Genomic DNA, 27,923 nt, shown 5'->3' with positions numbered 1-27,923 from the left:
CCTGTGGTTACTGGGGTTTGATCCGCCTCGTCTTCCAGGGGCTGTTTGCGCGCTGGCACCGGCGCGGCCGGGTGCTGCTGCCCTGGCAGGGGATGGCGCTGAGCCCGCAGCCCCGCTCCGGGACAAACCCCGCCGTGGTCCCGGTGTCCCGCTCGCTGGCCTTGTCCCGCTTCCTTAAGGCAAGAAGGGATGGTGGAGTGAAACTTGTTGGAGATCAAGGAGTGCGGGGGCAGGGCACTGCCAGGCTGGGATGGGGCTCTGTCAGTGCCAGGCTGCAGTAACCCCATCTGGTGTCCCTAAATGTGGGATGGGGTTCTGTCAGTGCTAGGCTGTGGTAACCCCATCTGCCATCCCTGGTGTCCCCTAAATGTGGGATGGGGTTCTGTCAGTGCCAGGCTGCCGTAACCCCATCCGGTGTCCCCTAAATGTGGGATGGGGCGCTGTCAGTGCCAGGCTGCCGTAACCCCATCCGGTGTCCCCTAAACCTGGGATGGGGCTCTGTCAGGCTGTGGTAACCCCATCTGCCATCCCTGGTGTCCCCTAAAGCCGGGCCGGGACACGCCCGGTCCCCGCGGTGGCAGTGTCCCCCGCGGTGGCAGCGTCCCCCCGGGGCCCTGGTGCCGGTCCCGCGTACGTGACCTTTCCAAAGGCAGACCCCGAGGAGCGCAGGGAGCCCAGCCGGAGATAAAGGGCTTTGTTTGTCCTCCCGCTGCGCTGCCTGCGGCTTTATCGGGGGGGCTGAGCACTCCCTGCAGCCACGCCGGGACCTCTCTTGGCTCCTGTCCTTCCCGGGCCCGGAGGGATAAGAGCCCGGCGATAAACACGGGCACGGGTCCCCCCGCCACTGCCTGTGACCTGCCACCCAAAGCGGGCAGAAAGGGGTCTGGGCACCCCACCGGCAGCTGCAGCTGCTGTTTAGGGGTCAAAGCTTGAATCTATCTGCATTTTGGGCGTGGAAGTCCGGGCTGGGGGAGTGGGTAGCATCCCAGGGAGCAGAGGAGAGGTGTGGGGAGCTGGGAACAAGTCCTGGCTTGTGCCTGCAGCTTGCAGAGATACTCCTTTGGTTTTTGGGACAAAAAATTATCAATCCCCCAACCCCCAGCTGTTAAAAATACACCCCAATATTTGCACACTCAGCGGGATGGTGCTTGGGATCCTGTTTTTCACAAAATCTGTCTCGTGGGTTATTTCTTCCCACAGCCACCAAGTCATTGGTAAGAACGTCGGCTGGGTGAGGCTGAAAATAGATGAGGATCTGCTGGTTTGGGGGGTCGAAACAGGGGGGAAGCAGCAAATAAACAAAAAAGAGGTAAAGGACCACAGGGAAGGCGCCTTGCTAAAAATAAGCTGGAATTCTAGAGCCAAGCATAAATATTTTTCTTTCTTTGCCATAACATCTCCTGGTAGGCAGCAGAGCAAGCAGCTCTGGTGCGATGGCAAGTTTTAAAGGGAAATGCAATTTTTGATCCCTGCAATAAAATAATCCAGCTGGGAGGGGAGGCAATGTGGGGCTGGCAGCTCCTTCTGCTTCCCAAAAGAAGCTGAGATCCAGGCCACTCCTCTGCAGCAGGGCCTCTAGGAACAGTTTTGGGCTGGAAAGCAAAGTTTTAGTGTTGGTAATCCCTGCACTTCCCCTCCCCTGGTCCTGCTGCTGGCAGTAAACCCAGCGTGGTTTCTGTGGAGCAGCAGCGTGTCTTTCCCCCTGACCTGCTGTCCTTTCTGGGAGAGCAGATTGAGGCTTTCTGGACAGGCTGTTCCCAGCCAGCTGTGCCTGTCCCTGTCTGGGATGGGATTTACTCCATCCTTCTGATTTCCAGCCTGGCTTTGCAAAGGGTTAAGCAGGAGCCGGGGGGAGCGGCTGGCACTGGGGAGGGTCCTTGGCTGGGCCCCTGCCCGTGATGTGCTGAGCTCAGCGCTTTTGCAGCCTGCAGGGGGAGGGGGCTGGGAACAAGGAGGAGGAGGAAGAGGAGGAGGAAGGGAGGAGATGTACTGAGGGGCTCAGCGAGTGCTCTGGCTCACGTCGGGTGCAAACTGTGCCCCTGTACAGTGGGGAGCAAACTCCTGCCCCATGGGCTGCTGCTGTGGAGGAGTCCCTGGCTTCATGTTTTTTTCCCAGCAGCTCTGTAGCCCAAAAGGTTGCTCTTTTTGGTAAATTTACACATTGGGCTGGCACAGACACCGCTGGGCTCCTTTGTGTCCAAGTAAGAGAGGGGCTGAGGCCATGGTTTTTTCTGTGCCCCCTAAGTGCCTGGCGGGGTGGGTGTCCTTCACACCGGGTCCCTGGTTGTGGCTGGGGGTGACAGGCACACAGGGGTGACCCTGCATCTCCCGATTCCGCGGCCAGCTCCGACAGGTGAGCTTTGGCTGCGTGGGACGCGGTGGCAGGTCCCGGCGTGCCGCTGGCCGGGCAGGTCTGTGCCACAGCCAAACCTTGCGGGCCCGTCTCTCGCCCCTGGGACAAGCAGCTGCAGGAGCGGGGCGGAGGAAGCAGGAACGTGCATCCACGAGGGTGCCGGACAGGTTTTGGCAGCGGAGATGCCGAGCGCCGGGTTGAGCGCCGGGTCGGCAGCGTGTCGCTCGCAGGGTGTGGGCCGTGAAACTCGTCTCGCCTTGGGTGCTTCTGGGGGGAAAGATGGCAGAGGGTGTTTCTGGGGGTGCTGCCCCACACTGCTGCATCCTGGATGCCGGGAGAGGCCCTCCCCGGCGGGCGGCCTGCCCGGGCAGCGAGGCGAGCGCGTGCCTTGGCGCCGTGGCCGGCGCTGGGGCCGTGGCCAGCGGCGAGGAGCCGGGGAGGGGAGGTGTGAGCGGGGCTTGTGCCGGTACATAACGTTCTGCCGCGAGCACCCACAGGAAAACCAACAGCAGCTCTGAACGAGGCTCTTTGTTCGGCTCTTTTTTTATTTTCCCTCCCCTCCCCTCATCAACTTTTTCTGGCAGCTGCCGGGCTCCCTCCCCCCTGCGCTCCGCGCCCAGCTGAACGGCCCCCCGAGCTCCCGGGACGAGGGGGACGTGGGGCTTCCACACCCCAAGGAGAAATATCCACCGCTGGCGCAGCCCCACTGATCTGCAAAGCAGGAAATAGGTTGGTTTGGGAATTTCCAGCTGCCAGGGAAAACCTGGGTTTGGAGGAGGGCGAGCGTGGAAGGTTTTCGCCCGTACGGATCCCTCCAGTTCTCCCTGCCTTACATAAAGTGTTTACTGAGCGGGAGGAGGGAACGGCCAACAACATGTTTTTGCATTCGTAGTACTGTACAGGGTGAACTTTTCACTTCCTCTCAATGGCTCTCACACATGTGTCTATTTTGGTGCTGGGCACACACACAAACACACCATGTACAGCACGGAGCTGGGGACGTTCCCTACTCCTGCTCTGTCCCAGCACAAGAAACTGCTGGAAAACAAGCAACGGGAGGAGGGCGAGGGGGATAAATCTCAGCCCTGCTGTGTTCTGGATCTGGATGGGGAAGTCTGGGCAATGCTTGGGCACTGCATCCCCTGGGCAGAGCTGTAGGCACCGAGCCCCTGGCATCCCAGGAGAGCTGGCAGGGTGGAAAAATTTCCCAAGTTGAGCAGTGAAAAGGAAAAGCTCTTTCTGTGGCTGATTGTGCTGGGTCAGCGAGCAGGGGTTACTGGGTGGGAGTGAGGGAGTTTGGGGGTCTACTGCTCCGTTCCCAAACCCCACAATGATACGGGGTGAGGATTTTTGGCAGGTTTGGCCGAGGTAGACGTAGGTGGCTGGAGTGAGCAGGATTAAAAATAGATGCCACCAAGCAAACAAAAAAGTGGAGGGCTGAAGCGCTCCCTTCTTTCTCGAGCAAGCCCATCTGGGCTGCAGTTTGAATCCCGCCTGCCGTCACGTTTGGAGCGCTCCTGGCCGCGGAGCCGCTGACTGTGCAGGAGGCCCTCGCAGAGCAGGGCCTGGCAGCCCTCCAAGGCTGGGGAGGAGGTTTTCCGGGCTGGGGCCGTGGCCGGGGCGGCCAGCGTGGGACAGTCTCAGCTGAGCTGCAGCCCTACGTGAGAACGCCCCTGCGCCGCTCCGGCAGCCGCGCGGTGAATTTCCACGGGGCTGGAATTGCCGCTTCACCTGCGGCTCAGGCAGCGTGGGGCTCTGGATGGCCCAGAGCTGACTCTGGCACTGGAACTGATTTATTCACAGCAACAAACACAGAAGGTGGCTGTATACTTTTTCCCCTCAGTTTTAGCTAATTGCTGGTGATCTAAAATGGGAATGGATCCCAGTTAATCTGTTTCAATGCAGATGTGGCTGGGCTGAAAAAGTGAGTAAAAAAATACAATAATGTCGTAAGAAAGATGTTGAAAATGGAAAAATTAGGCATCTGGAGCAATAAATCAAATAATTGCTTGCATACGGTGCTGCTCCTACCCCCTGCTGGCCAGCAGAGCCATAGGGCGAAGGCTCTCATCCATGGAAAATCAACATGTTGAAATGATTATGCCAGAACATGGAAATCCAGTTCCCTCCAAGAACAGAAGTGAAGTACAACCGAAAAACAAGATGATTAAAATGGATGGGTTTAAACCAGGGTCTTCTCCTCTGCCTGAGTTAAACCAGGATTAAAATCTGACTTAAATCCAGCCACTTTTGAGCATGGTTTGGTTCCTCTCACATTGAACTTCAGTCTACCATCATGACAGTCCATCTGCCTCTGAGCTTCACTACACCTCCTTAACTCCTAAACAGCTGATTCTTTCCCTCATCAGACCAGATAAAGAGTTTCAAAGACAGAGTTATTTTATTGTCACAGAGAAATCTAATACAGAACAAAGAGGACAAAGTTTCAGGGTAATAAAGACAGAGCAGTATCCTGCCAGCGCTACCACAGAAACAGTGATGAAGAGGGAACAGCTTGGGCAATGGCCGAGGCACTGCTGGAGGAGGTGACGCCGCTTGGCCCCTCACCCAACCCTGGGACAGTTTGTGTCCATCCCCCAGAACGACGGCAGGGGCTGAGGAGTGCTTCTGGCATTTGCTCCAGAGGGTTTCCCCGCTCACCCAGTGCTCCGGCTGCGCTCCAGCGGGAACCCGGGCCGAGTTACGAGGTCGCCCTCCCCGCAGCCACACTGTCCGTGTGCCCCCCTCTGTAAACAACACAGAGATGATCCAGGGGCTGTCTGTACAGCTGATCCTGCCTTCTAAGTTACAGAAACCAAGCCCTGCCAGCCTGTAAGGACCTACAGAATCTCGTCATTTCCATTTATTGGCAGCTTTACGGGGGATCCCCACTCTCAAAAAAACCCAAAGCCCCATCCTGCCGATGCAGCTGTCAGCATTTGATAAATGGGGGGGTGTTTTGAAGCCGGGCCAGGGAACGTTTTTCTTCTGCTCCCTGACAGCAGCAATCCAGACACGCTCAGCCTGAGGAGGGAGTGAATCCCAGGAGCTGCTCTATTGGCTTGTACCTCCACTCATCTGCCTCCAGCTCTTCCACCAGACCGGCAAGTTTTTCCATCCTTGCGACTTGTTGATCTGCGAGGAGTTCAAAGGTAACTGTGGTTTGCAATGGCAGTGCAATTAAACCTTTCAATTAGATGCAAATTCCCAGCTGTCAGTGGGGAGCAGGGCAGAATAAAACCCACGGAGCTCATTTGAATTCAAACCCACTGTGTGCAAACAGCGAGGAGAAAGCAGGGACAGGCTTTTCTGCCCCACAGTGTGTTTACCCATCCCTGCCCGTGCCATGTACATTCAAGTCCTAACAGGGAAACATCAGGCCCATTAGTGTAGGGGGTGAAAACAGGATGCAGCTCATTTCATAAAGTATAAATATTTATAGTGCAGAAGAACAGAGAAGTTCAGAGAGGGCTTGGTCAGCCCACGGTAGAGCTGGGTGCAGCAGGAGGAACTGTGCTTTTGATGAAGGTCCTTGGAGGAGGACCTGGATGAGTGCGGCAGAGAGGCTCTGCAAGCAGAGCCTGCTAATGAGAGGAAGGTCCCCAGACAACATCTTCCTCTCAGGTTTATTTATAACCAGTCGTGTGTCGGGCACACAGGGTCCATTTTCAGTTAGATGTGCTGCAGTGGTGCAGAGATGGGAACATCCCTTCTCCCAGCTCTGCTGGAAGTCTAACAGCGCTGTAAGCTCACTGCAGCCTCTTGGAGAGACGGCCCAGGGCTAGCAAGAGGCGTAACATAAACTGTGTGTGATTTATGCTGACTGCAGCAGTGGGTGCTTTAAGAGGGACTGTTCTCACTCCACCTCCTGCACCCTTTTGGGAACTGTCAAACAAACAAGCCAAAAAATGATGACCTCGATCTTTTTTTTTTAAGCCCTCCACCTTTCTTACAGGGAGAAAACAGGGAGGTGCTCCACAGTTCCAAAGGCTGGTGTCTATTGGGGTGCCAGGCTGTGTAGCAGCCCCTGGCAGCTACAGCCACAGCAGAGCTCTGGAAACAATGGCTCTGGAGTTCAGCTTTGCTTTCTGGTGCAGAAACACAGGATCATGGCCTTGCAAGCTGCTGCACACCCCCCCAACCGGAGGAGGACAGGAAGCCTCTCCACTCAGAGACAACAGGTGGAAGTACCATTCTGGCTGACAAGAGGCGGGGACCAGAAAGGATGTGACCCTCAAGCAGCAGACAGGATCTGCTGCTGGGCTCTGTGAGAACCAAAGCTGTGACGCAGCCGAGCCCATGGCTGGGTCACAGGCACCTGGGCGAGGGCAAAGAGGCTGGCAGGGAAGCAGAGGTTCAAACAGGACGTCAGGCTGTTCCCTGGGGAGGCAGGGAGTGTACTCAGCCCTGTCACGCCACGCCACGCCACGCCATGCCACGCCACGCCACGCCACGCGTGGCCGCCTCCCGAGTGACTCTGGAAACCTCACCTGACCCTGCCAGGGCCACAAGGGCTCAGCAGAGAAACAAAGGTGGAATGGAGCGTCCCTCCGCCCCAGGCCAGAGAGACAGTCAGCGCTGGGCCGAGATCAGAGCGTGGGCGTTTCCTGCCCAGAACCTCCTCCTCCCGCCTCACCTTGTGCTGCCACACAGCCATGGAAAAACAAGCTTCGGGAGGCACAGCCCGTTCCCACCCCGCCTCTGTGGGCTCCCAGCGCTTTGCTCAGGGCTTGCAAAAGGACTCAGTGGTGGCCTGACTTAGCGTTCACTCTGCTTTCTTGTGGCTGACACCCCAGAGCAGGTCAGGCTTTGCCCCCGCCGCCTTCCCCGAGCCACACGCGGCCGGCGCTTACCGTGCTTCACTTGCTTTAATGTTGATGCAACCTGAAAGCTGAACACAGACTCGCAGAGGAACCTCTCAGAGCCATCTGTCAACAGAAAAAGGAGATGGTTGAACCCCAGAGTTTGAGGCTGAGCAGCCTTCAGTGCCCCTGACCTGCTGTTTTTATGTTTGAGGTGTGGGGTCACCCGTGCCTCGTTCCGGCACTTTCCCCTGTGCTGACTGCAGCCCCTGTGACCCTGCACAGGGCTTTGGCCGGTTCCTGATGCTGCCTGGGAAGACATCCGAGGTGGAATTCTGTTACATCCTCTCTGACAAGCCATTTTAGAAGTCCAAATAGAAGTTAAGCTAAGGAGAAGCCAGGTAATGTTATGGCAGTCTCTGATTCCCTCAGGGCTCAGACGCTCGTGTCCTTAGAATGCTTTAGGATTTCCCACGGGCTCAGACCACAACCCTACACAGTTTCAAATAATGTGTATCTTGCCATCCAAGTCAGTAATTGATCGTGCAAGTGACTCAGAAGTAAAGCAATCTAGAAAACACAGCTAATTGTGTACCAAGCACTGACATAGTTTATACTGCCTCCTTCTAAAAAACCCCAAAAATACCTACGGGTTTATTTAGAAACAAGCGAGATAGCTAAAGCAGCAATAAAAATCGGTCAGTCAGTGGGAATTTTTGAAGAGGAAACTGCAGCTTCTCCACTGGCAGCTGCCTGGTGAAAGAATGAGTGTCTCACCTTTGGTGTCAGAAATTCAAAAGCCAACCCAGAGCTTCCTGCAACAGGGACAGTGTTTGGTTGTTGCTGCCACCCAGAGCAGGCGAACTGCTGTGTTCCTGGTAAAGAGGTCAGCCCAAAGCACAATCCATTTAAAGCTCTGTGCCATAACAATGTGGAGAGCAGTTTCAAAGAAAAAAGTCTGGAAAAATCTAATCCAAAGCTGAACCCCAGGGAAGAGCTAGAGTTTCACTGTGCTCAGAGCTTCCTCTTACAAGTGCTGCCCCAAATACATCGCGGAGACATCAGCAAGAATTTTTTCACGGAAAAACACTGGAAGGGGTTGTCCAGGTAGGTGGTGGAGTCACTGTCCCTGGAGTTGTGCAAGGAACAACTGGATGTAGCACTCAGTGCTCTGGTGCTGTTGAGAAGGTGGGGATTGGTCACAGGCTGGACTCTACAGTCTTGGAGGCCGTTTCCAACCCAAATGTTGGATTCCCTCCTCCGACTCCCTGTCTGTCCTGCCGAGTGGCTCTCAGGAGGAACAGCTGCCTGTCTATTTGCTAACACGAAGTGCTTCATTACTTTAATTTGTTTTGAGGGCTCGTTAAGTTCTGTGAGCAAACCTTTAGTCATAATTACTTCAATAGCCTGGCATATGGGCTCTAATGTGTAATAAAAACAACCCTTCAACGACACAGCCATCTCCCAGCTGCCCTGTGCTGCAGTAGGGACACTCCAGCCTCGCTCCCAGCCATCCCACAGTGACAAGGGAAGTTCAAGGGGAGCAGACACAGAGACACTGGTTTAACCCTGTCACCCGGAGGACCTGCCCTTCCTCCCTCACCCAGAGCTTGTTGGGCTTCTCCTTCCACGATGCAAGCTGGCAGGGAAACAAGCTGCCTCCTGGACTAACCCAGTCAAATCCAACCCAAACCAAGAAAATTACTACTTCTGCCAAAAAAAATATTCCTGTCTCAGCTATCCTCGCAGCAATCCCTGCCTGACATCAAAGGATTAGCTAACAATGAGCAATTAACACAGTCATGTTCCCTTTCAGGTAGATGCTTCCTGGTCTGAAGTGTTGTCATGGAGATACAAAGCAGGTGACGGCCAGCAAAATCACTTCCTCCTGAACGACTGGTGGGAAAGCCAGGACCGACCAAACCCCGGTGCTTCCTTTCTACCTCCAGCTTTTGCCAGTGGGGTGCGAAGGTCAGCAGCTGGAGGAGGAGCAGGGAAGGAGAAGGACAGCAGCAATCACCTTCCAGCATCTCCCCGGCTCCTTTGGGATAAGTGAAGAGGGCTTTCCGGGGCGGCGCCAGGTCCGAAACGCTGAACCCCGACCCTGTCACGGAGCTGCCACTGACTCCACCGGCCGAGGAGGATGAGGAGGAGGCTGCCATCGCACCCCGGCCCAGCTGGGAGGACAAAGCAGAGCCTGAGTTAGGAAGGGCGCCTCGGAGTTCCCAGCGGCCACAGTGGGAGGGGGATGGAGGCATCCCGAGGAGGGATGGAGGCAGTGAGGGGCAGGATGAAGCTGCCCCCGCTGCCCCACAGCGTCCAGGCTGCCCTGTGTGTGTGGCAGAGCTGCCTGTGCCCACTGTGGGGATGGGCACACAGCTGTCACTCCCCGAAACTGAAGGTAACCCCCGCTGTGACCCCTCGGAATTCCCCTGGGAATTCATCCAGAGCGTGCACAAGAATAAGGAGGTGCAGGTTGCTGGCCTGAATTCACCGGCCTTTAGCTGCCCCAGCGCTTGTCCTGCTCCCCAGGGCCATAAAAGGTGGGGTTTCTTTCCTTTTCCCCTCCTTGTTTCCAGGAGCACAAACACAGAAGTGCTGCTGCCTCATAAAACCTGGAAGGCTGCGGGACTGCCAGTTCCAGCTCCGCATCCTGCCGGGAGCCACGCCGTGCCGAACCTGCGGCAGCTGCTTTCTGCATCAGCCCAGACGTGATTCTGCCTTTAAAACACCGTATTTGAGTGGAACTGGCAGTGCCTCAGGATCCGTCTGCCTGTGCAGCACAATTCCAGCTGCCTCTTGCACGCTCTCTTCTCAGCCTTGTTTTTAAGAGGTACTGGGTTTGTCACGACACGGGAATTAAAACTCCCCGTGTCCCTCTCTGATAGCACAAAAGGTGTCACTTGGCCCTTATCAGTGACAGCACTTGCTGCTCCTCCAAATACTTATAAGCACTTCCTAATTATCCTGCCCATTTCATTCCTTTCTGTTATCGTGTTTAGTACACTTCTGCAGGTTCTGTAGCGTACACAGACAGTGCCCTTGGAAAACATGTGAGGTTTTTTTGGAGAAAATGGGGTTTTAAGACCTTAAAGCTCATCTCATTCCACCCCCTGCCATGGCATCCCAGGCTGCTCCAAGCCCCATCCAGCCTGGCCTTGGGCACTGCCAGGGCACAGTCACAGCTCCTCTGGGCATCCTATGCCAGGGGCTCACAGGGAATAATTTCTTCCCAATATCCCACCCAATCCTGCCCTCTGTCAGTGGGAAGCCGTTCCCTTTGTCCAGTTCCTCTGTCTCTTGTTATTAAGTTTCCCAAGAGCACTCAAGATTACTGTGTGCCACACAGAAAACAGCAGCTCACAGGAGGCTGGGGGCTTACGGGCCGTGACGAAAAACGCCTGCATAAAACAAACTTTTATTTTTGCTACGCTACACCCAGCAACGCCTCCCTCAGCAAACCCTCAGGCTCGGCTCCCTGCTCACAAGGGAGGCGCGACGATCGTTTGCGCTGAAACGATGCCAGCCGGGGCTCGCAGACCCGACAGATTCCTAAGTGTGGCTGCAGGGGGTTTATTTTAAACAAACACAGCGGAGAGGAGGCGGCAGGTCAGGGCCATGCCCGCGCCTGTTACAGGAACCTCCAGCCAAGGCCTCAGGCACCTCAGCAGCCGCCATCTTGGCTGGGGCGGGGCCCCCAGCGAGACCACGCCCCAATGCGCTCATGGACACGCCCACGCACAGGCCACGCCCCTCCCCCGCCCTCCCGCCCGTGGCCCCTCGGAGCCGCTTCCCGGTGAGTGCGGAGCCCACGCGCCGCCGCAGCCTCCGCCCTCCCCGCGCGGTCATGCCGTCGCCCTTCACCTTCCGGGCCTCCGCCGCCTCCCGGCGCTCCCCGGTCCCGTGCCGAACGCTCTCTCCTTCAGCTGGGAGCCCGGACGGCAGCTTGGTGCGGGCGGCGCGCGTGGCCGCGCTCGCGGTGCATGATGGGGCGGGGCGCGCGCCACTTCCGGCGGGACGCGTGTGGGGAGGGGAGGGGAGGGAGAGGGAACAAAATGGCGGCGGCAGCGGTGGGGGGAGTGGGGACGCTTCGCAGCTCCCTCCGCCTTCCCGCAGCGCTGTCACAGTAAAGCCGAGGGGGGCTGTGGCTGCAGTGCCCTCGGCGCCCCGGGAATTCGCGCGGTGCGGGCCCTGCCGGTGCCCCTGCCTGGAGTCGGTTCCCGCGGAGCCCCTGTGGATGCTGCTGTCAGGAGGCGGATCCTGCAGCCCCAGCTGCGCTCTGCCTGCCGCTGTTGCTGCTCGCTTTTCAGAAGTCCTTGTGTCAAGAAACTGTGACACCAGTGTTTTAAAAACAAACCCACCCTCCAAAAAAAAAAAAAACCCGCGTGGAAGTAAAAGCCGCAGCGACTGATTTTTCATGCCTTTTCCCGTCATTGTGCACAGTTGACCTCTGCACCTCTTCCCATGAGCCACAGGAATTACTACTTTTATTGAAGTGTAATGGTTTTTATTATCCGTGTGAGTTCAGATGATTGTGAGTCATTTTAAAAGGTGGGGCTCCAACTGAGGGGAAAAGTATTAACCTTCTCAACCTGATGTCACTCTCTGTGATAAAAGCTAGTTGCTCCTGAGGCAAGCTCCTAATTTTTTCCTGTTCTGTTGGCAGTGGACAGGTGAACTTTCTGACAAAGGTGAATTTTTTTTGGTGGAAACTTTATTTTCCGAGTAACAGTTTCTGGTTTAAAATTGAGACAACCAATATTAAATGACCCATGCCAGTGAATATAGAAATTCACGTGCTGGAGATGTGAAGTCTCTGACAGAACACTGCTGGCTCTTTGTTTTAGCACCATGAGATGTTCTCCACTCTAAACATTTTTAACTCAGTGCCAGCTAAAGCCCCAAGAAACTCTGAAACGTCACACTGACTGAGGTTACAGTGCCTTTTAGTAAGTTTCAGAGTTACATAGCTTACACTGCTTCAATTTCCTCTTTCCACTTGATTGTGCTTCACGTACTTGTGACTTCTCACCAAATTGCTCTTTGGTTGAGACACGTAAGGTTTGAGGAGGTGTTGCCTTTCTGAAGGCTCTACATGGAGGGGCTTTTAGCTCAGGGGGGGAGGTTGAGACTGAATATTGGGAAGAAATTGTTTTTCTATGAGGGTGGCAAGGCCCTGGCGCAGGTTGCTCACAGAAGCTGAGGCTGCCCCTGGGATAGTGGAACCACGGCAGGGCATTGGAATGAGCTGAGCTTTAATGTCCCTGCCAGCCCAGTGTGCAGGGAAGCACTGAAATGAGCTTTTCCTTGGTCTGGTTAGCACAGCTGTCCTTGTTGTTGCAGTAGGAGGAGGAGGAGCAGGATGGATGTGCTGCGGCCCCCCTTGGTAAGGATTGGGGGAAGAGTGTACCGGAAAAACCTCATCCAAGAGCAGGCCTTCCCTCACGAGGAGGAGGAGGAGAGCTTCTATTCAGGTAAGGAGTGATGCTCAGGAGGTGTACACATCAACACTGGGGACCTAGGGAGCGCTCAGAGTCATCTCTGGTGCCTTTGTGGGCACAGAGACCTGCCCATGTGGCGGATTGAGGTGTTCAAGAGGGAGAAAAAGGCTTTGTGTTGGCCCCTGATGATCCTTCTGCCCAAAGTGGAAGCAGTTCCAGTTATCCCAAGTGGGTTGGCTGACTGTGCTGCTGACTGTTCAGTTTGCCTGCTGACTGTGGAAGAACTCCAGGAAAAGGGAAAACCTGATGAGCTGTGTAGATCTGTTTTTTCCAGGTTTCTTTCTTTTCCTTACCATCTTTATTTGCAGATACGGCAGCTGCTTGCTAAAGACCCTCTGTCCTTGCAATGTTTGTGCCTTTAAACCTGGCCTTTTGGGGACAAAATTCTTGCTCTCCTGGTGTGTTTGCCTGTGTCTTTCTGCCTTCTGTGTTTGCTGTAGTTGTGTGTGAGTTGCTGTGGGCACAGAAAAGCTCCAGTGTTACTTTTCAGATGGGAATGTGGCAGTTGTGTCCTGTTCCTCCTCCCACCCTGCCTTTCCATGGATTGCACTGAGCTTTAACCAGGTGTTTTCCATTCGAATTCATCCCTGCTTGTGTTGGAAAGGGAATAGGAAGCATGGATTCTTTCAGGGTGTTCTGTTTGATCCATGCATGACTGAACAGCCTGCGGATGAAAGGTGCATCTCTTTCTAAACCACTGGCTTGAACCCTCAGACCAAAACTATCCTCACCTTTTATCTGTCTTCTTCTGCAGCCTTAAATTTCTGAACTGGCTGCCAGAAGAGGCCATTCCCACTGTGTGGGAATTGCACAAACTCCAGCTGAGAAAAAACCTGGGCTGTAACTACCTGCTTCCCGTGCCTCCCAGCCGGCCGGATTTAGAAGCTGTCATTACATGTTCCGCAGCCGGTAGCGAGGTGATAAATAAAAAGCAGTTATCCACAGCAGAGAGAAGGCCATTCCTTCCTTCATTTAACCTTGAAAGAAGGCTGGGGGGAGGCTGTTTTCCTCCATAAAGCAGTGCCAGACTTCACAGAGGCTGTGCAGGGCCTGACGTGGTTTTCCCGGTAGGCCCCGGTGACTGCGCGGACGAGCCCTGCGATGCCTTCGTGGTGGAGGAGACCGAGCGAGGCTTCCAGTGCCGGCTGGAGGTTCCCAGCCCCTTGTACAAGTGAGCCCGTGTGCTTTGGTTTGTTTGGTTTGCAGCCAGCTGGGGAAGAAGTTGAGCACAGAATGTTTAGTTTCGGAGGTTGGGGTGGCTGCTGGATGTCTGGGTGTGCTGTGGGTTGGAGCATTGGGGAAGGGGAAATTGGCAATGCCTTTAAGTGCAGTTGGGCCTCGCTTGACTCCTCAGCGGCCCCGTGGTGGGGACAGCAGGTGGTGCTTGCTGGCTGGCAGGAGAGTCTTTGAACATCTCTTCCCTTGAACATAAAAGCATCAGGGAGGCTGGGAGAAGGAAGGGGAGGAAGAACTGGAGCGAGCAGCCTGGCAGGGGGAAGTTTGTGGGAGCTTTCAGAGAAAGCACACGCGACTGGAATTGGCTGTTGACCCCAGTCCCTTGTTTACTGAGGAACCTGCAGTGTTCAAAGCTTTATCTAGTTATTTTTGACAGTTTTATTAGTTAGATCGTTTTGTGGAAATATAGAGAAGGTAAAGTGGTCCATTGTGTATTTGGATGCTGGCAAATGACTACCTTGAATAAAGCAAAAAGTAGAAAAACAGCCCTTATTTCTTCCTCAGCTGGAATAATGGGAAAAGAGATAACCCAGCTGATGCAGAGGCTGTGGCAGGATGTGGTGGGCAGAGCTGTTGTGGACTTACCAACTTACTTTAACTTAAACCAGTTTTGAGCCATATCTCAGCATTGTCCCAGGCTGGACATGTGTGAAGTCCTGGAAATCACCTCTGTGCCTGCACGTGGAGCTGGGTGTGTGCATCCCTCCAGCTCAGAGGGTCCAGCTCTGGACACCCGTGATGGAGAGTGGCTCAGTGTCACTGTGTGAGGGAAACTCTTGCACTTTCTGCCTCCAGGTACATCATTGGGAAGAAAGGGGAAACAAAGAAGAGGCTAGAAACAGAGACTCGAACCTCCATCAGCATTCCCAAGCCTGGAGTGGAAGGAGAAATTGGTGAGTAGGATATACAAAATGGATGTGCTTTTTTCTGCTCTTGTACAAGCACAATTTAAGCAGGAAGGGGGTACTGGAGGTGTTTTCCCTTTAATTCCTGCTTCTTACACAGCACTGACTCACTTTTTGGCCCTGGGAAAGTCACTTCACTTTTCTCCTGAGCTTATTTTTATTGTCTATAAATCTTTATTAAATGGTGTTAGGTTGTTGGTTTGTTTGGTTTTTTTTTAAAGTTACTTCTAGGCTTAAATGGTTTGAGAACTTGGTCCTGAATGTGTGGGGTTTTTTTTTGGGTTTTTTTTTTTTTTTAAGTTACTTCTAGGCTTAAATGGCTTGAGAACTTGGGTCCTGAATGTGTTGTATTTTTTTTTTTTTTTTTTAGTTTTGCTTTTGAAATAGTATTCCATCAATAAGAAACTGAAATAAGCATTCAGAGAAATGCCTTGTCTGTCTGAGTACAAAATAAACATCTGCATGTGCTTTAATATGAGAAGGGTTGAGATGACATTCGTGACTTTCTGGTGCTGTCACTAGATCCCAACAGTGAGAGCAGGGCTTCTTGTACCATATGTTCCCTCTCATCACTTCCAGGGATTTAAAAAGAAAGGAGACCTTGCTCATCAGGGCTGACCCTTGTGGGTTCTGCCAGAGTGGGTATTTGGAGGGTTCCTTAGGGCATGCTCCAGAGATTACTGGCACAGGGATGTTTGTGACAGAGCTGTGAGGAGGAAATGCTGGGAGGATCCCACTGTGATGCTGCACAGGAACATGGTGGTGCTTCTCAAGGGGTGTGTCTTGACTTCTTCCCAAGAACTGTGAAGGACTGTTAGGAGGGTTGAGAGATGTTGAAAACATGGAATAATAGGAAGCCAAGGAAATTTTGCTCCTTGCCGTTCTTTCCTTTTGAGCTCAAGTGTTCTCTGTTTGGTGCCTTGAAGCGCATGCGCAAATAACACACACAGTCTTGATCCTTGATAGATTTCCTTGGCATTTTCACTCTGACTGCCTATCTAAAAACTTGAAATAATGCTCTAGAAACCTGAAGGGTCCCTGAAATGATGGGCTCTCAGTGTTTTTTAGGCCCCCAGAGCTGACTTTGTGGACAGCAGAAGGATGCTTCTGATGGCATCATCTGTCTTTGCTGAGGGAAGCACAGCCACATCAGGCGTTTTAAGTCAAGCAGGGAGCCTGGTGGGTTTTTCAGTGCATGGCTGGGGGTTTTGATTCCTCCTGCTTCCTTGGGAGGCTGGGACTAAAAGCAGGGAGCTTCAGTGAAGCAGAGAGGTTGTTGTTGCTGTGTTTGCCTGCAGTGATCACTGGGCAGCAGCGCAGCGGTGTCGTCTCTGCCCGGACGCGGATCGACGTGCTCCTGGACAGCTTCCGCAGGAGGCAGCCCTTCACACACTTCCTGTCCTTGCCTCTCAACCAGCCTGCCATCCAGGAGAAGTTCCTGCAGTTCAAGGAGGAGGTGCTGGAGAAGTGCTCAAAGGTAGGGATCCACGTGAGGATTCAAGTGCACAGAGCTGTTTCATTTATTGAGAGAGCTCTTTGGCATTTTCTCGTTTCCTAAGAATGCATTTTCAATAGGCCTTTTACTTAAGTTAGTGGATCTGTTGTGAATTTGTTGAGTGCGGTTGTGAAATTTCCTGAAAAGTGGAATGGTTTACTCAGATATCCTCCCATCTAGAAAAATCTCTATTAACAATTCACTAAGTTTCAAAAGAGGATTGAGGTTTTTGTTTTTGATAGGAAAGTCACTAAATAATGTAGTGGGCCTGTCTACATTTTATATAATTTTTACATAACCATGAAATTAGATAAGAATTTACAAATTTGCTGCTTCTTCTGTTTCACTTTCCTTTTGGCTCCTGACAGTGAAAGAAGATGTGTGTCATTGCCAGAGCTGAGCGAGAAATGACTTGGTAGCACATGCCATCCTGCAAATCTCATCACTTCCCTTCTTCCCCAGGAGACTTTGTGCTGACAGCACTCCTACTTGCCTTCAGATCTTGTGTTGGGAGGAGCAGGAAATAGTTAGGCATAGGGAAATGAGGAAGAAAATGAAGGGAAAGCTCTGCATTCCCTGGTTTATTTTAGTGTGTTTCTGGGCTGGCAGAAGTGGTGTGTCAGTGCACAGGGCTGGGCTGAGGGGACAGAATGATGTTATTAAATTGCCATGTCCTCTGTGTTTGCTGCAGGAGAGAGGTCTCTCTGTGGCTGCTGCAGGTTGCATTGCAGACACACTGCAGGGCTCTGTGGGCTGATGCTCTTCACTTTCATGTCCATCACTTCTTCTTGCTTTGCTTGCTAAGGGGAAAATACAATCTTGCAGATAGCACAGCTTAAGAAGTTTACTTTCCTATGTCTTCATGCCATGGGTGTGAATTATCTGGTATCTGGGGAGATATGAGTTCTTGCTCAAGTTCTCATGGTCACTTGCACGTCAGTTGTTTCATCTCCAAGAGCAGAAATGAGCTGTCTTTGCAGTCTTGTCTTTCCTGACAGTCAGGATTTAAGCCCCTGTTCTGCTTAATTCCATGACATTTTAGGAGCTTTCTATCACCTGACATTAAATATAGCTGAAATTGGCCAACAGTTCCAGGGATTAGCCAGTGCAGTGCCTGGAGAACCTTTCCCTCGGGCTAGGAGGATGATCTCTCCTCATTAGCCAGCAGCACTACCTTTATTAAAGCTCACCTTGATTAAAGGAATGCCCTGCAGGCAGGCGGATGGAGACATTAGCCTGGGAAGGTGTAGGCTGGACAGAGAGTTGGGACCTCGGGCTGGCATCAGTGATGGCCTGGCTCCCTCTGTTGGTTTCTGGTTCCAGTCCTTGTGAGGGACACACCAAGGTACAGTGAGAGCAGCAGCTCTTTGAGGGGCTGGTGACCTGCACAGGGCTCTGTAGGGGCTGCTTGTGCCACTGGCTCTGCAGTGAGGCTGCTGCTTTCAGCATGGGCTTTCTCTTGCCCTTTATCCTCTTCTGCCTGGGCTTATGTTTGCTACAGTCCTGCCACCTGGCCTTCCCAGAGATCTGGCACTGCTCTGCCTGAAGACTTGGCATCCTGGACTCCATGTATTTGATCCTTCTCCTCCTCTAGCTGTCTGCCAGCAGGTGCTGTGGATCTCTGTGGTCCCTCCCTATGGCCTTGCCTGCTGCAGTAACCTCAGTCTATCCCATGCCCCCTGCTGGCTTCTGGCTTCCAGGCTGCCCTGCTGTTGGATGAGTCTTCTAAGGACCTTTCTAAGTCCTTTCAGTGTGACATTTCTAAGATGGGTGTTCTATCCACCTTTGCAGGCAGTGTTGTTGTTTGTGCTCTCCTCCAGTGTTTTTAATCCTGCAGCACAACAGACTCACCCAGGACCAGCCCTTCTCCCTGCAGAGCACTCATTTTTCCTGCCTCCTTGGTGGGCTGCATCTCTGCAGCCCTCCACTGGCCCAGCCTCCACTGGTGATCCTACTTGCTCTCCAAACCCCTCTTGATCTTGTCTGTCACATTGTTTCTCTCTTGCTCACTCTTAAATGTCAGTTTGGGTCTCTGGGGGGAGGGGAGTTGTCTGCCATCCTCTTAAAAACATGTTCACAGACTTTGTGCATTCCTCAAGTGTTGTCAGTCACATTTGGAAGGAGCTGCCTGCAAAGCTTCACATGCTTCTTGTCTCAGAAAACTGCAGCAATCCAGCCTTGGTCAGAGAAGTGCTGAGACTGCCTGTCCTCCTCCTGCCTGTCCTTCTGTCTGTTCTGCAATTTTTGTTCTGTGTCTGGACAGCTCCAAGTCCCATAAGGGCCCGAGATGTTCCTGGCACTGCTTACATCAGTTCTAGAGTTTTAATTTTCAGTTTGAAATGTAGAACTCAGTCAGTAACAGGTATTCAGGGTGTTGCATGTGCTTAGCCTAGGAATATATAGTGCTTTATTTTTCTGCCCTTCCTTCTCCTGGTATTAGCAAAAGGGTTTCTAGATATATTTATTGCTTCCTGTTAGTTGGAGGAGTACAGTGCAGCCCCGTGCGTCTCTCAATCACTCCTCCAGCCAGTAATGCCACTCTAATACCACTTTATCTCACAGCAGGGTCTGCTAGAAAGCACATCAGTAATGAAAAACAGTAATTCAAAACTGTGCCTCACAGAGCAATAAAAGAGCTTATAGATCTGTCCAAAGCAATGGGATTTCTCGGAATACTTGAGGAAATCTGAATGGGTTTCAGTGACAGAAGCGGGGTGTTTCTCTACCTGGTGCAAAACATCACAGAATTAGGTGAACTTCAGCCTTTGAATGAGGGATAATAATGGTAAGGAAGGGAAAGGAGCAGGTGTGTGTATGTTGTGTGTGTGAGGATCTCTTCTGGCCATTGAGCATTTGTGAGGGACTCTATTTATCTCTGAAGCAGTTACCATGACAACCATTCATTTATATTTTATAGCATTTTGTTGGTAGGTATATGCTTTCTAAGTTTTTTTATGTGTGTGTGTCTTTAAAAGCTTTTAGAAGATAAACCTTGTGCTGAAATACAGAATACTTCAGGTGTTGTTCATGCTGTACAGGTCAGGGCTGGCAGACAAATGAAGCAGGGCTGAGGGGAGGTTCTTGTAGGTTAATTTAATATAAATACGGGGAGGTGGTTCACCTGGACAGGCTCATCACTGATGTGCAGTGGGAGATCTGGATGACCTTGGAAGTCTCCTCTCTCTCACAGTCATGTAGATGTCAGAGTGGGGAGAGCTGAGGCGTCTGTTTGAGCATGCAGGTGGAAAAGGGAAGAGACTTTGCAGAAATTGCTGTGAAAAATCACAGTTGGGTCTTTGAGAGCTGTGCAGCGTTTGCAGACTGAACAGGCTGCAGATGTAGCAGGGAAAAGAAACATGATTGCTGTCATATATGGCAACCTGTAAATATCAAACATTGCTAATGAGGTATTTTATCTCAGAGTGGAAGGGACAGAAAGTGGGAGGGGTTTTTGAGCCTGTAGCTCTTCAGTCAGTCCTGTGCAAATACTGTTTTCCTGGCTCGCTCCTTTGTTTGTGCATCAGGGTGGCACAGGGCACATAACTGGCATGCAGTATCCTGCTCTTAAGGAAAAAAAAAACCCTGAAAAACATAAATCTGTCTGCAAACACTGGGAGCTCTTAACAGTAGAGAGGACACAGCCAGGGCAGAAGAGCTAAGGAGCTTGATCCCTGGCCTTGTCATGTAGAAGGACTGAAGTGTGTTGTGGTTTATAGTTTCCCTACTACAGGGTCTTACATTTGGAGGGACAACGTGCTTGGGCTTTGCAAGGAATTGAAGACCCCAGATAAAACCCTTTCTGTGTCCCTTCTGAAGAAGGAGAGCAGAGGTAGAAGTCTTTGGTAGCAGGAGGGAGAAAAAATGACCAAGTGGAAACGAGTTGGGTTTTTTTGACCATGTCAGGGCAGTGTTAGGGAGAGGCATAAGCTAAAAAGGACAGTCATCACATGTGGATAGTGCATAAAGGGATTGTTCTTCCTGCCTCTCAGTACCTCTTAAAGAACCCAGGTCTGAACAGTACATTTTTGTAGAGACAATAGGGCAGGTTCCCATGAGGTGACTCAATGATTGCTGATCACACATCGTGATCTGGGATTAGACTAATTGAGTTCCAGCCTTTTTGCATCCTGGTGAGCAGCATCCAGCCAGGAAGGGCTGCTGAGACACCCCCAGGAACATTGGCTGTTCCAGGGAGAGCCAGCTCTGACGCAGCATCTATTTTATGTGTGGGAGAAGTGGGATCTGCCGGCCTGTGAAAGAGTAGGGAGTGTAAGCAGGGTTTTGAGGAGCTGCCTGAAGTACTAGGGAGTAAACCAGGAAGATTATCTAGGTCTTGGCCTGCTTGCTGTGCACTGCTCTTCCCTGCTGAACTCCCCAGCAGCAGTAGCGTGGCTCATGGAGGTGACGTGTCATCGTTTGTCAACTCAGCCCACACTCAGGTGTTGAAAACCTCAGGGGAAAATGCTGCTTTTGGGGCAGGGTCATGTTTACAGCACAAATTGTGCTGGGGCAGAAAATGAGGGCAGGGCTTTGGCTTTCTGACCTGCAAAGGGTCGTGTTACTGTTCCTCATCTGTGCACTCTGTGACCTCGGCTGGCTGTCCGTGGCAAAGTTAAATCAAACCTTCTCCCAGTTTCTGTTACCCAAGCTGTTGTTTTGTGAGGGGCCAAATGTTCTCTGAGTGCAGATATCAGTGGAGAAGAAAGGCTGACGGAGAGAAATCATGTCCTGTCACGCATGTGAACAGCAGCATGAATTAAAGGAAGCCACAAAGCTTTTACTGCAGGGAGGGGAAGGTAGGAAGAAGTGAGATGGGGCCATCCCTGGTGGTTGCCAGGCTGTGGGTGCTGGAGCAAGCCTCTGGCCTCTGTTTTGCAGCCTGCCTTGTCCCTAGTCCAGCACGTAAGCTGTGCTGTAAAGAAAGGTCTGCATGTGGTCATTAGGCATGAAAAATGCTGAGCGAGATGTGGGGCATGAAACTCTTGAGAGGCTGAGATACTGCAGCATTTAAACGTCTGAAAGGTTTTATTTCAAACTCTGGAGCACAGTAGAAACATCAAAGCTATTGTTCTCAGCTGGTGCACTCTTTTCAGATGCAGAAAGGCTTCCATGGCCTGGCAGGTTGGCTTCTTCTGGAATTAAAATTGGAGGTTATTTAATGCGCTGATGGGAAGCGGCCACTAAGTGGAAATAATTGTTTTAATATGGGTGTGTTAACCATTCTTGAGGTATTTTTATAAGTATCCTAGAAAAGAATAGCATGTTTCTTAAAGCTGGATGTAACCACTGCTCCACCTGGGAACAGCTCCTCCCCAGCAACAACACGCAGCCCTTCTTATAAAGGGAATTTAAACTTAATTCACCTCAGCAAACTATAGGGCATATGGGAAGAAGAAAAATATAATTATCAGAGCTGGTATTAGCTGTGCTTCTGTTATGAGGTGCAACCTATGTTTAGACAGGATTTAGAGACCATTTCATGTCACTACAGCTGGTCTCAGCTTTATTGCACAAGAAATGGACTGAAGTTTTAAATCTGAGCTGGCTTGTGTTGAGTTCATTGCTGGTAGCAGATGCTGCGTTGACAGCTGTGGAAGTCTCCTCCCAAAAACCCCCTTACAAGTGAGTGTTGCAGGTCCTGGGTACCAAATTACAGCCTGCTGTACTGATCTTCCAGGCTGCTGTTCAGCAGCTCTGATGGAAGAGCAGGCAGGGAGCTGTGGTGGGACTGCAGCTCATCTGCCAGGCTGAGCTTGCTTCTTCACAAAGCCTGAGAAATTTTCAACTTCGAGTCATTACCAACCCGACCAGAGATAAAAGGATTGATGCCAGTGACTTGGTACCTGCTTTCTGTAGTATTTATCCCTGTGGTGGAGCAGGTGTGTGTGGATGAGGTAAGACACCTCTGTGTGATGGATTGATTTGTAGGATCACGGGGTCAGCAGCAGCCTGTTCCAGAACCCTGCAAAGCTTCACCTGACCATTGGGACGCTGGTGCTCCTGAACGAACAAGAGATCCAGAAAGCCTGTGACCTTCTGCAGCGGTGCAAAGAGGACTTTGTGGAGTAAGTGGTGGGAAAGGGATGTCATCACCAAGGCCTTGAGAGAGGGGAAAGCAGCACTCTGTTTTGACAAGGAACAGCAAAGAGAAGAGCAGCTCAGTAGTCTTCTCTCAACTCTAGAAATTTAGAAAAAGGCTGAAATGTTTCAAATGGGGCAATAGAAATCCCTGAGCAGCCACAGAGAGCCTTACAGTATCTATAGCTCAGCTCAGACCCTCGGCATTCCCTGAAAACCTGCTCTGCTCACTTCCCTTCCTCACGTGCATCCCCGTTCTTTGTGCCTGAGCAGTTTTTGCCGCTGTCCCCTGCCTGCTGCAGAGGGAGGGCTGAGCTCCCTTACCTTTGCACGCTGCCTGCAGTGGGCTCTGCCTCTGGCACTTCCCTCCTGCCTCAGAGCAGATGCTGAGGTGTCCTTGACATACATTCCTGGACGAGGGGAGCTGTGTGCAGGGAAGCCATCGGGAGCCTTGCGAGTAATCAGCCTGAAAGTGTCCGTGCTGCCCCAGGAGCGCGGCTGCCTCGCTGCCTGTTAACACCGAGCTGCAGATGTTGGGGCTTTGGCTGCAAATGTGCTCCAGTGACACCGTAATTAGCTTATCTCTGGTCAGCTTAGTAATTGAAGATGGCCTGAAGGGGGTGGTTTATTTATTTATTTCTGCAAAGCCTTTGCACACAGAGCACGGATCCTTTGCCTTCATTTATTTGCTGCCTCGGTGCATGAAGAATTGGTCACGCTGTGCTAGCTAATATCTGTGGGAATTAATGCATGGCCAGAATTCATACCTCTGCCTTTAAAAGGATGGCTTCAGTTCAGCTGTTGAACAGAAATGCAAGTGTGTTTCCAGGGGGAGGCTCTGAATGCAATATTTGGAAAGTGCCAGCCTCCACATAAGTAGATTGAACTGATGCCGAGAAAATCATTGCTCCCTGTTTCCTTTAGTGAAGGGGGAATCAACACTTGCAGGTAACCTTTAGTTTATTTCCCCTTCCACACCCAAGTAAATATACTTGGGAAATTAATTAGGCTCCCTTCCACCCACATAAAGCTTCATTAGCTTTCATTTCCTTTTCTAAAGTGCAGCCAGTGCCCTGTGAAGGTAGCTGTGACTGTTTTGACCCTTTTTAGGATATGTGACCTTTAGTGCTGTTAGTTTGGTGTCCATAATAGTACATTTGTGCTGTTTCCCTCCCAGTAACTATACTGGGAAGGGAAGTCACACTGCTTGTTTCACTTGGGAATCTTTGCTGAGCACCTCAAAAGCTGAACAGAAGTGAGCAAGGTCAGAGCAAAGTCACACTCACCTTGTTAACTCATGATTGTTACATCTGCCTGCCCAGACACTCCCTGTTCTTTCCAAGAGCGCTGGGTGTTAAACAAGGCATCACTTACTCACAGGCAGCACTGGCTGTGGCACCAGCCTCCCCAGGATGCTCTGCTGGGAAAGGCAAGGAGGCAGTGTGTTGGGAAGCAGATACATTCACAGGGCGTTTGCAGGTGTGGGAGTGCATATTATATCCTGCATGAAGAGCTGGAGCTGATTTTAAACCAGCTCTGTTTACTGGTTGGATGTTGCACTCAGAGCTGTGTTCTATATCAAGTGCCTTTCCCAGCAAAAATCAGAGACTTCATGGTTGGTCTTTTCACAGGGAGGCAGGAGCCTCTCTGGAATGAGAACTTGAACCGTTTACTTGTGGTGGGTTTTTTGACATGTGGATGGGGATCTCCATGTTGAGCACTGACAAGTTGACTTAATGTGTGTCTGAAACACCAAGTGTATGAATTTAAATTCTTTTACCACTTGGGATGATGAGGCAATGGCAGCCATAGGCTTTTGAGTTTTAGGAATTAGGGAGACTTTTTGAGTTTGGGTTTTTGCAGTGCAAACAAGGTGAAAAACAGGAGACAGAGAAGAACTCCTCAGTGGAGTTCACTGCCCCATAGGCTCTGTATAACATTTAAGTCCCACTTAACATCAAATTTTTGTCTCACTGTGGCAAAAAGAGTATCTAATCTCATTCTCATAGTAAACCCAAATATTTGGTATGTGCACAAGGAGCACTGTGTGTTGCATTTCAAGAGCTGGTGTGATGTTTTGCTTTTAAACATTAGAGATTTCTTGTGTTTTAGCCAAATTACTGGAGGCCAGCCCCTGACAGTGGAGGTGGCAGGAGTGGAGTACATGAACGATGACCCTGCCATGACAGATGTCCTTTATGCCAAAGTCCACATGAAGGATGGCTCAGACAGGTGAGTTCCCCCTGCTCCTGTCTTTCATTCCTCCCCAGAGTGCCAGGGAAACCCTGTGGAGCTGGTGGGTGTTCCTGGCAGTCCTCAGGCCAGCAGTCACCAAGATGAAGTCATCCTTGCTTCATGAAGCAGTTAAGGCAGTGATGTGTTTGCTCTTTCAGTCAGCCACTGGGGCTGCAGCTGAAGGATGTCGTTTGTTTCTGCAGCAGTCTGTCAGGGTGAGTAATGGAGTCATGGCTTGCACAGGATAAGATGGCCAAGGAGATACTCCTGAGATGACTTAGAAGGCAGGATGATTTGGCCTCTGCTGTCTAGTTCCCAGCTTGCAGTCCAGATTAATCTGGACAGCCTGGTGTATTCTATTCTGCAGTATTTAATTATTCTTAAAACCCAGTTAACCCAGAAGGTCCTCAGAAGAGCATGACCTGATTACAGAGTTGGTTTGTGTGTCTGCAGCAGCCTGGAATGGGTGCTGGGTGTGAAATGTCTTTTGGAGCTGCTGCTGCAAGATCTTGAAGCCTGGTTGGTGTCAGCTCAAATTTTTGTTCTGCTCACCACTGTGGCTGATGGCTTCAGCTCTACAAACAACCCTGCCCAGGATGTGGCAGTGTCTGGACAACCTTCCTTCTTCTTGTTTTTGACAAGGACTACATCACCAGTGTGCAGTACCATGTTTTCTCTTGGTGCTTTCTGGAAACTGAGGAAACACGGATGGGGCTTGGAGCATCCTGGTCTAGAGGAAGATGTCTCTGCCCATGGCAGGGCTTGGAAGCAGATGGTCTTCAACACCTCTTCCAAACCACTGTAGATTCTATGATTAACATAAGAGCTGTTGTACTCAGTGCTGCTGGTTGCCAGAAATAGGGAAAGGGAGTAGCCAAAGCAGCTTTACCTCCTGTCTCTGAGCCTCAGCCTTCTCTTTGCCTGACAGCGCTGCCCTTTTGTTGTCTGTTCCCATTGCTAGAGGACAGCAGGAGCTAGCAGAGGAGCATGGAGCAGTGCAGCTGGAGGAGGGAGGCTGTGAGCAGGGACTGGCCCAGGGAAGAAGGGATATGTTCTGGCATATCCTTTCCCTGAGGGCTGAGGAGATGGCGAGGGGGGGCCTGCTTAAAACCACACTTTGGAGGCTGTGTTGAAGTAAGAGATCGGAAGTGGGATAAGGAAATGAGAGGGAAAATGAAAAATGCAAGAACTGCTGGGAGGCAGTAGGAATTGAAGTATTTTCCTTTTCTTGGCTCTTCCACTTTGAAGTCTGTCCTACCCTGGAAGAGGTGAGATAAAAACAAACGGGGTGGGTGGGGAACCAGGGCAAAGCAGAGATCAGCCAGAGACAGAGCTCAGGGAGAAAGAGAGCAGAAGCACTTGGAAAGATGAGATGGAGACAGACACTGCATGACCCAAATGCCTTTTGGTGGGTTTTGTTGTAGAGAGCATCTAAAATACCAGTTCTGGGAGCTGAGGCCTCTTCTCCTGAGTCACCAAGCTCTGGCTCTCTCTGAGGTGCAATGCTTGCCAGTCTGGTTACATCTGAAAATAAATCTGCAGCCTGAGGAGCTGGGAGAGGAATCCTGTGGAGCATAAGCAGGGCCTAAATTGACAGTGATGTCTGCCTGCCTCTGGGGACAGCTGGAATTGTTGGTACTTGCACCCTGCCAGCTGTACCCTGTGTGATGAGAGCACACTTAGGCATAATGCTGGAGAAAGTGCTGATGTGCATCAGGGCTGGCAGAGCTGCTTTGGGCAGGGGAGAGAAGTGAGGTCTTCAAATCCACCTGGCCTTGAAAGTGAAAACAGCACTCCCCACCCCTCAAGAAAGGACTGATGTCTCCACTGTCCTTCACAGAGATCTGTTAGCTGAGGTTTTTGACAGAACCAGACCTTGTGCTTTGCATGGCACCTGGAAACTGCCAGGCTTCTCTTCCACAGCACCTGTTTTGCTTTTTGCATAGCAGCAGGCTCAGAGAGGGCCAAGGCATTTGAAGTTTTAATCCTTGGCCCAGCCTGGTCCTGCCCTCACCTGCAGATTAATTCACAAAATCACAGAATAGGCTGAGTTGGAAGGGGCCCATCAGGATCATCGAGTCCAACTCCTTGCTCTGGCCAGGACACCCCAACAACACCACTCTGTCCCTGAGAGTGTTGTCCAAATGCTCCTGGAGCTCTGGCAGCCTTGGGGCCAGTGACATTTCCCTGTTCAGTGCCCCATGGCCATCTGGGTGAAGCACCTTCTCCTGATACCATTCATCTGGCACTTCTCCTCCTACATAGTTCCTTAGCTATTAGCAAGCACCCAGAAAAACATTTAGCTTTGCAGAGGGGAAAAAAAGGTATTTTTGTGTTGATGGAGAGCAGCTTTTCCTTCCTTTGACATTCCAGCAGACACTGTGCTGGACTAGCAGTGATTATAAAGAGAGGACAAATGCTGATGTCTCCAGAAAACCCTGCTTTGTTTCCTGGCCTGTGACGCGGGTCATTGCTGAACAGCTCCTGGAACCTGCTGAAACCTGCTGTGCCTTGCTTAGGGAAATGGGGAAGCAGTTTCTGAGCTGCAAGGCCAATGCCAGGGGAGAGTAGCAGCCACGTGGCTTCCTGTGCTGGATCAGACTGCTGCAGCCTGTGCTAGAGAGAGGTGTGTGCCTTCCTGCCTCATGCAAGATGTCCTGTTAGCTCTGTGTAGTTCCTGGCATGGCTGAGGGGTGGAGTTCCTTCCTGATCTTTGGATGATCTTGATCAGCTTAAGCTGTAAAGCAGGAGATTTGATTTATCCTGACTTAGCTTGCATAACTGCAGACAGAATTAGGGGTTGGCAAGCCCTTCTGCACATATAATGGCTCAGACTGAAAGAGGGATCATGCTCTGATGCCTCCCACATGGCAAATAATTTCCATTATAATTCATTCTAATTTGTTTTATTTCCTTGATTAACTTTATAACGTAATAAAGCACCATTTTCACTTGAGCTATTCTCTGTTAATTTGTTTTAGTATTGTCTGTAATGATATTCATTTAATCTTTGTCATTGCTAATTTTAAAAATCACTGAAGTAAAGCCAGAAAATAGTAAAAAGCCGTGACAATTGGTAGTTTGAGAGTCTTGAAATGGTCACATGGGGGCTGGCAGCCCGTGAGGGGCAGCCCAAAGCCAGCAGTGGGCTCTGAGCTGGCATCCAGAGCATGGCAGCCCCAGGCTCTGGGGACAGGCCACACTCTGCCACAGCTGAGACACCAACATGGGGGGACCTCACCGAGCAGAAAGCTCTCTAATCCCTGGGACGTGCTGGGAGAAGCTCAGATTCTTCTGCATAGACTTAATACCCTCTGG

General features: G+C 51.4%; 2 protein-coding genes and 1 long non-coding RNA gene across 10 annotated transcripts in view; 2 read left to right on the top strand and 1 right to left on the bottom strand.

Moving 5' to 3' along the window:
* Positions 1 to 4,672: 4,672 nt before the first annotated feature.
* Positions 4,673 to 11,847, bottom strand: ANAPC16 (anaphase promoting complex subunit 16). Of its 5 annotated transcripts, none has more exons than XR_005955213.1 (5): positions 11,020 to 11,698; positions 9,099 to 9,332; positions 7,207 to 7,281; positions 5,422 to 5,488; positions 4,736 to 5,100 (listed from the first exon to the last, which is right to left on the bottom strand). XR_005955213.1 is itself a non-coding variant. In XM_041468101.1 (5 exons), exons 2-5 carry the CDS (start codon positions 9,315 to 9,317, stop codon positions 5,055 to 5,057), a joined length of 330 nt encoding a protein of 109 aa, XP_041324035.1. In that variant the 5' UTR covers positions 9,318 to 9,332; positions 11,020 to 11,527; the 3' UTR covers positions 4,736 to 5,054. The 5 variants fall into 5 exon arrangements, 4 of the variants coding, with proteins under 4 accessions (XP_041324032.1, XP_041324035.1, XP_041324036.1 ...); XM_041468101.1 differs by having other exon boundaries at positions 9,176 to 9,332; positions 11,020 to 11,527; XM_041468098.1 differs by lacking the exon at positions 5,422 to 5,488 and having other exon boundaries at positions 4,673 to 5,100; positions 9,176 to 9,332; positions 11,020 to 11,628.
* Positions 7,290 to 9,028, top strand: LOC121353899. Its single transcript, XR_005955214.1, has 2 exons — positions 7,290 to 8,262; positions 8,972 to 9,028. It is a non-coding gene; the product is annotated as an uncharacterized LOC121353899 (long non-coding RNA).
* Positions 10,359 to 27,923, top strand: part of ASCC1 (activating signal cointegrator 1 complex subunit 1) — a 36,247-nt gene continuing 18,682 nt past the window's right edge. Inside the window, exons 1-7 of one of the 4 annotated variants that reach the window (XM_041468105.1) lie at positions 10,360 to 10,951; positions 12,499 to 12,629; positions 13,728 to 13,827; positions 14,688 to 14,785; positions 16,096 to 16,274; positions 22,221 to 22,357; positions 24,483 to 24,602. In XM_041468105.1, the coding sequence (XP_041324039.1) occupies positions 10,872 to 10,951; positions 12,499 to 12,629; positions 13,728 to 13,827; positions 14,688 to 14,785; positions 16,096 to 16,274; positions 22,221 to 22,357; positions 24,483 to 24,602 (845 nt within the window). In that variant the 5' untranslated portion in view covers positions 10,360 to 10,871. Of the gene's footprint in view, positions 10,952 to 12,498; positions 12,630 to 13,727; positions 13,828 to 14,687; positions 14,786 to 16,095; positions 16,275 to 22,220; positions 22,358 to 24,482; positions 24,603 to 27,923 lie in introns of all 4 variants that reach the window. The other 3 variants (XM_041468104.1, XM_041468103.1, XM_041468106.1) reach the window with 3 other exon arrangements.

Source organism: Pyrgilauda ruficollis, unplaced genomic scaffold (assembly GCF_017590135.1).
Source record: "Pyrgilauda ruficollis isolate IOZ18807 unplaced genomic scaffold, ASM1759013v1 scaffold210, whole genome shotgun sequence".
In the NCBI taxonomy this organism is placed as follows: domain Eukaryota; kingdom Metazoa; phylum Chordata; class Aves; order Passeriformes; family Passeridae; genus Pyrgilauda; species Pyrgilauda ruficollis.
Note: the sequence above shows the minus strand (reverse complement) of the source record. Positions and strands in the feature narration are given on the sequence as shown.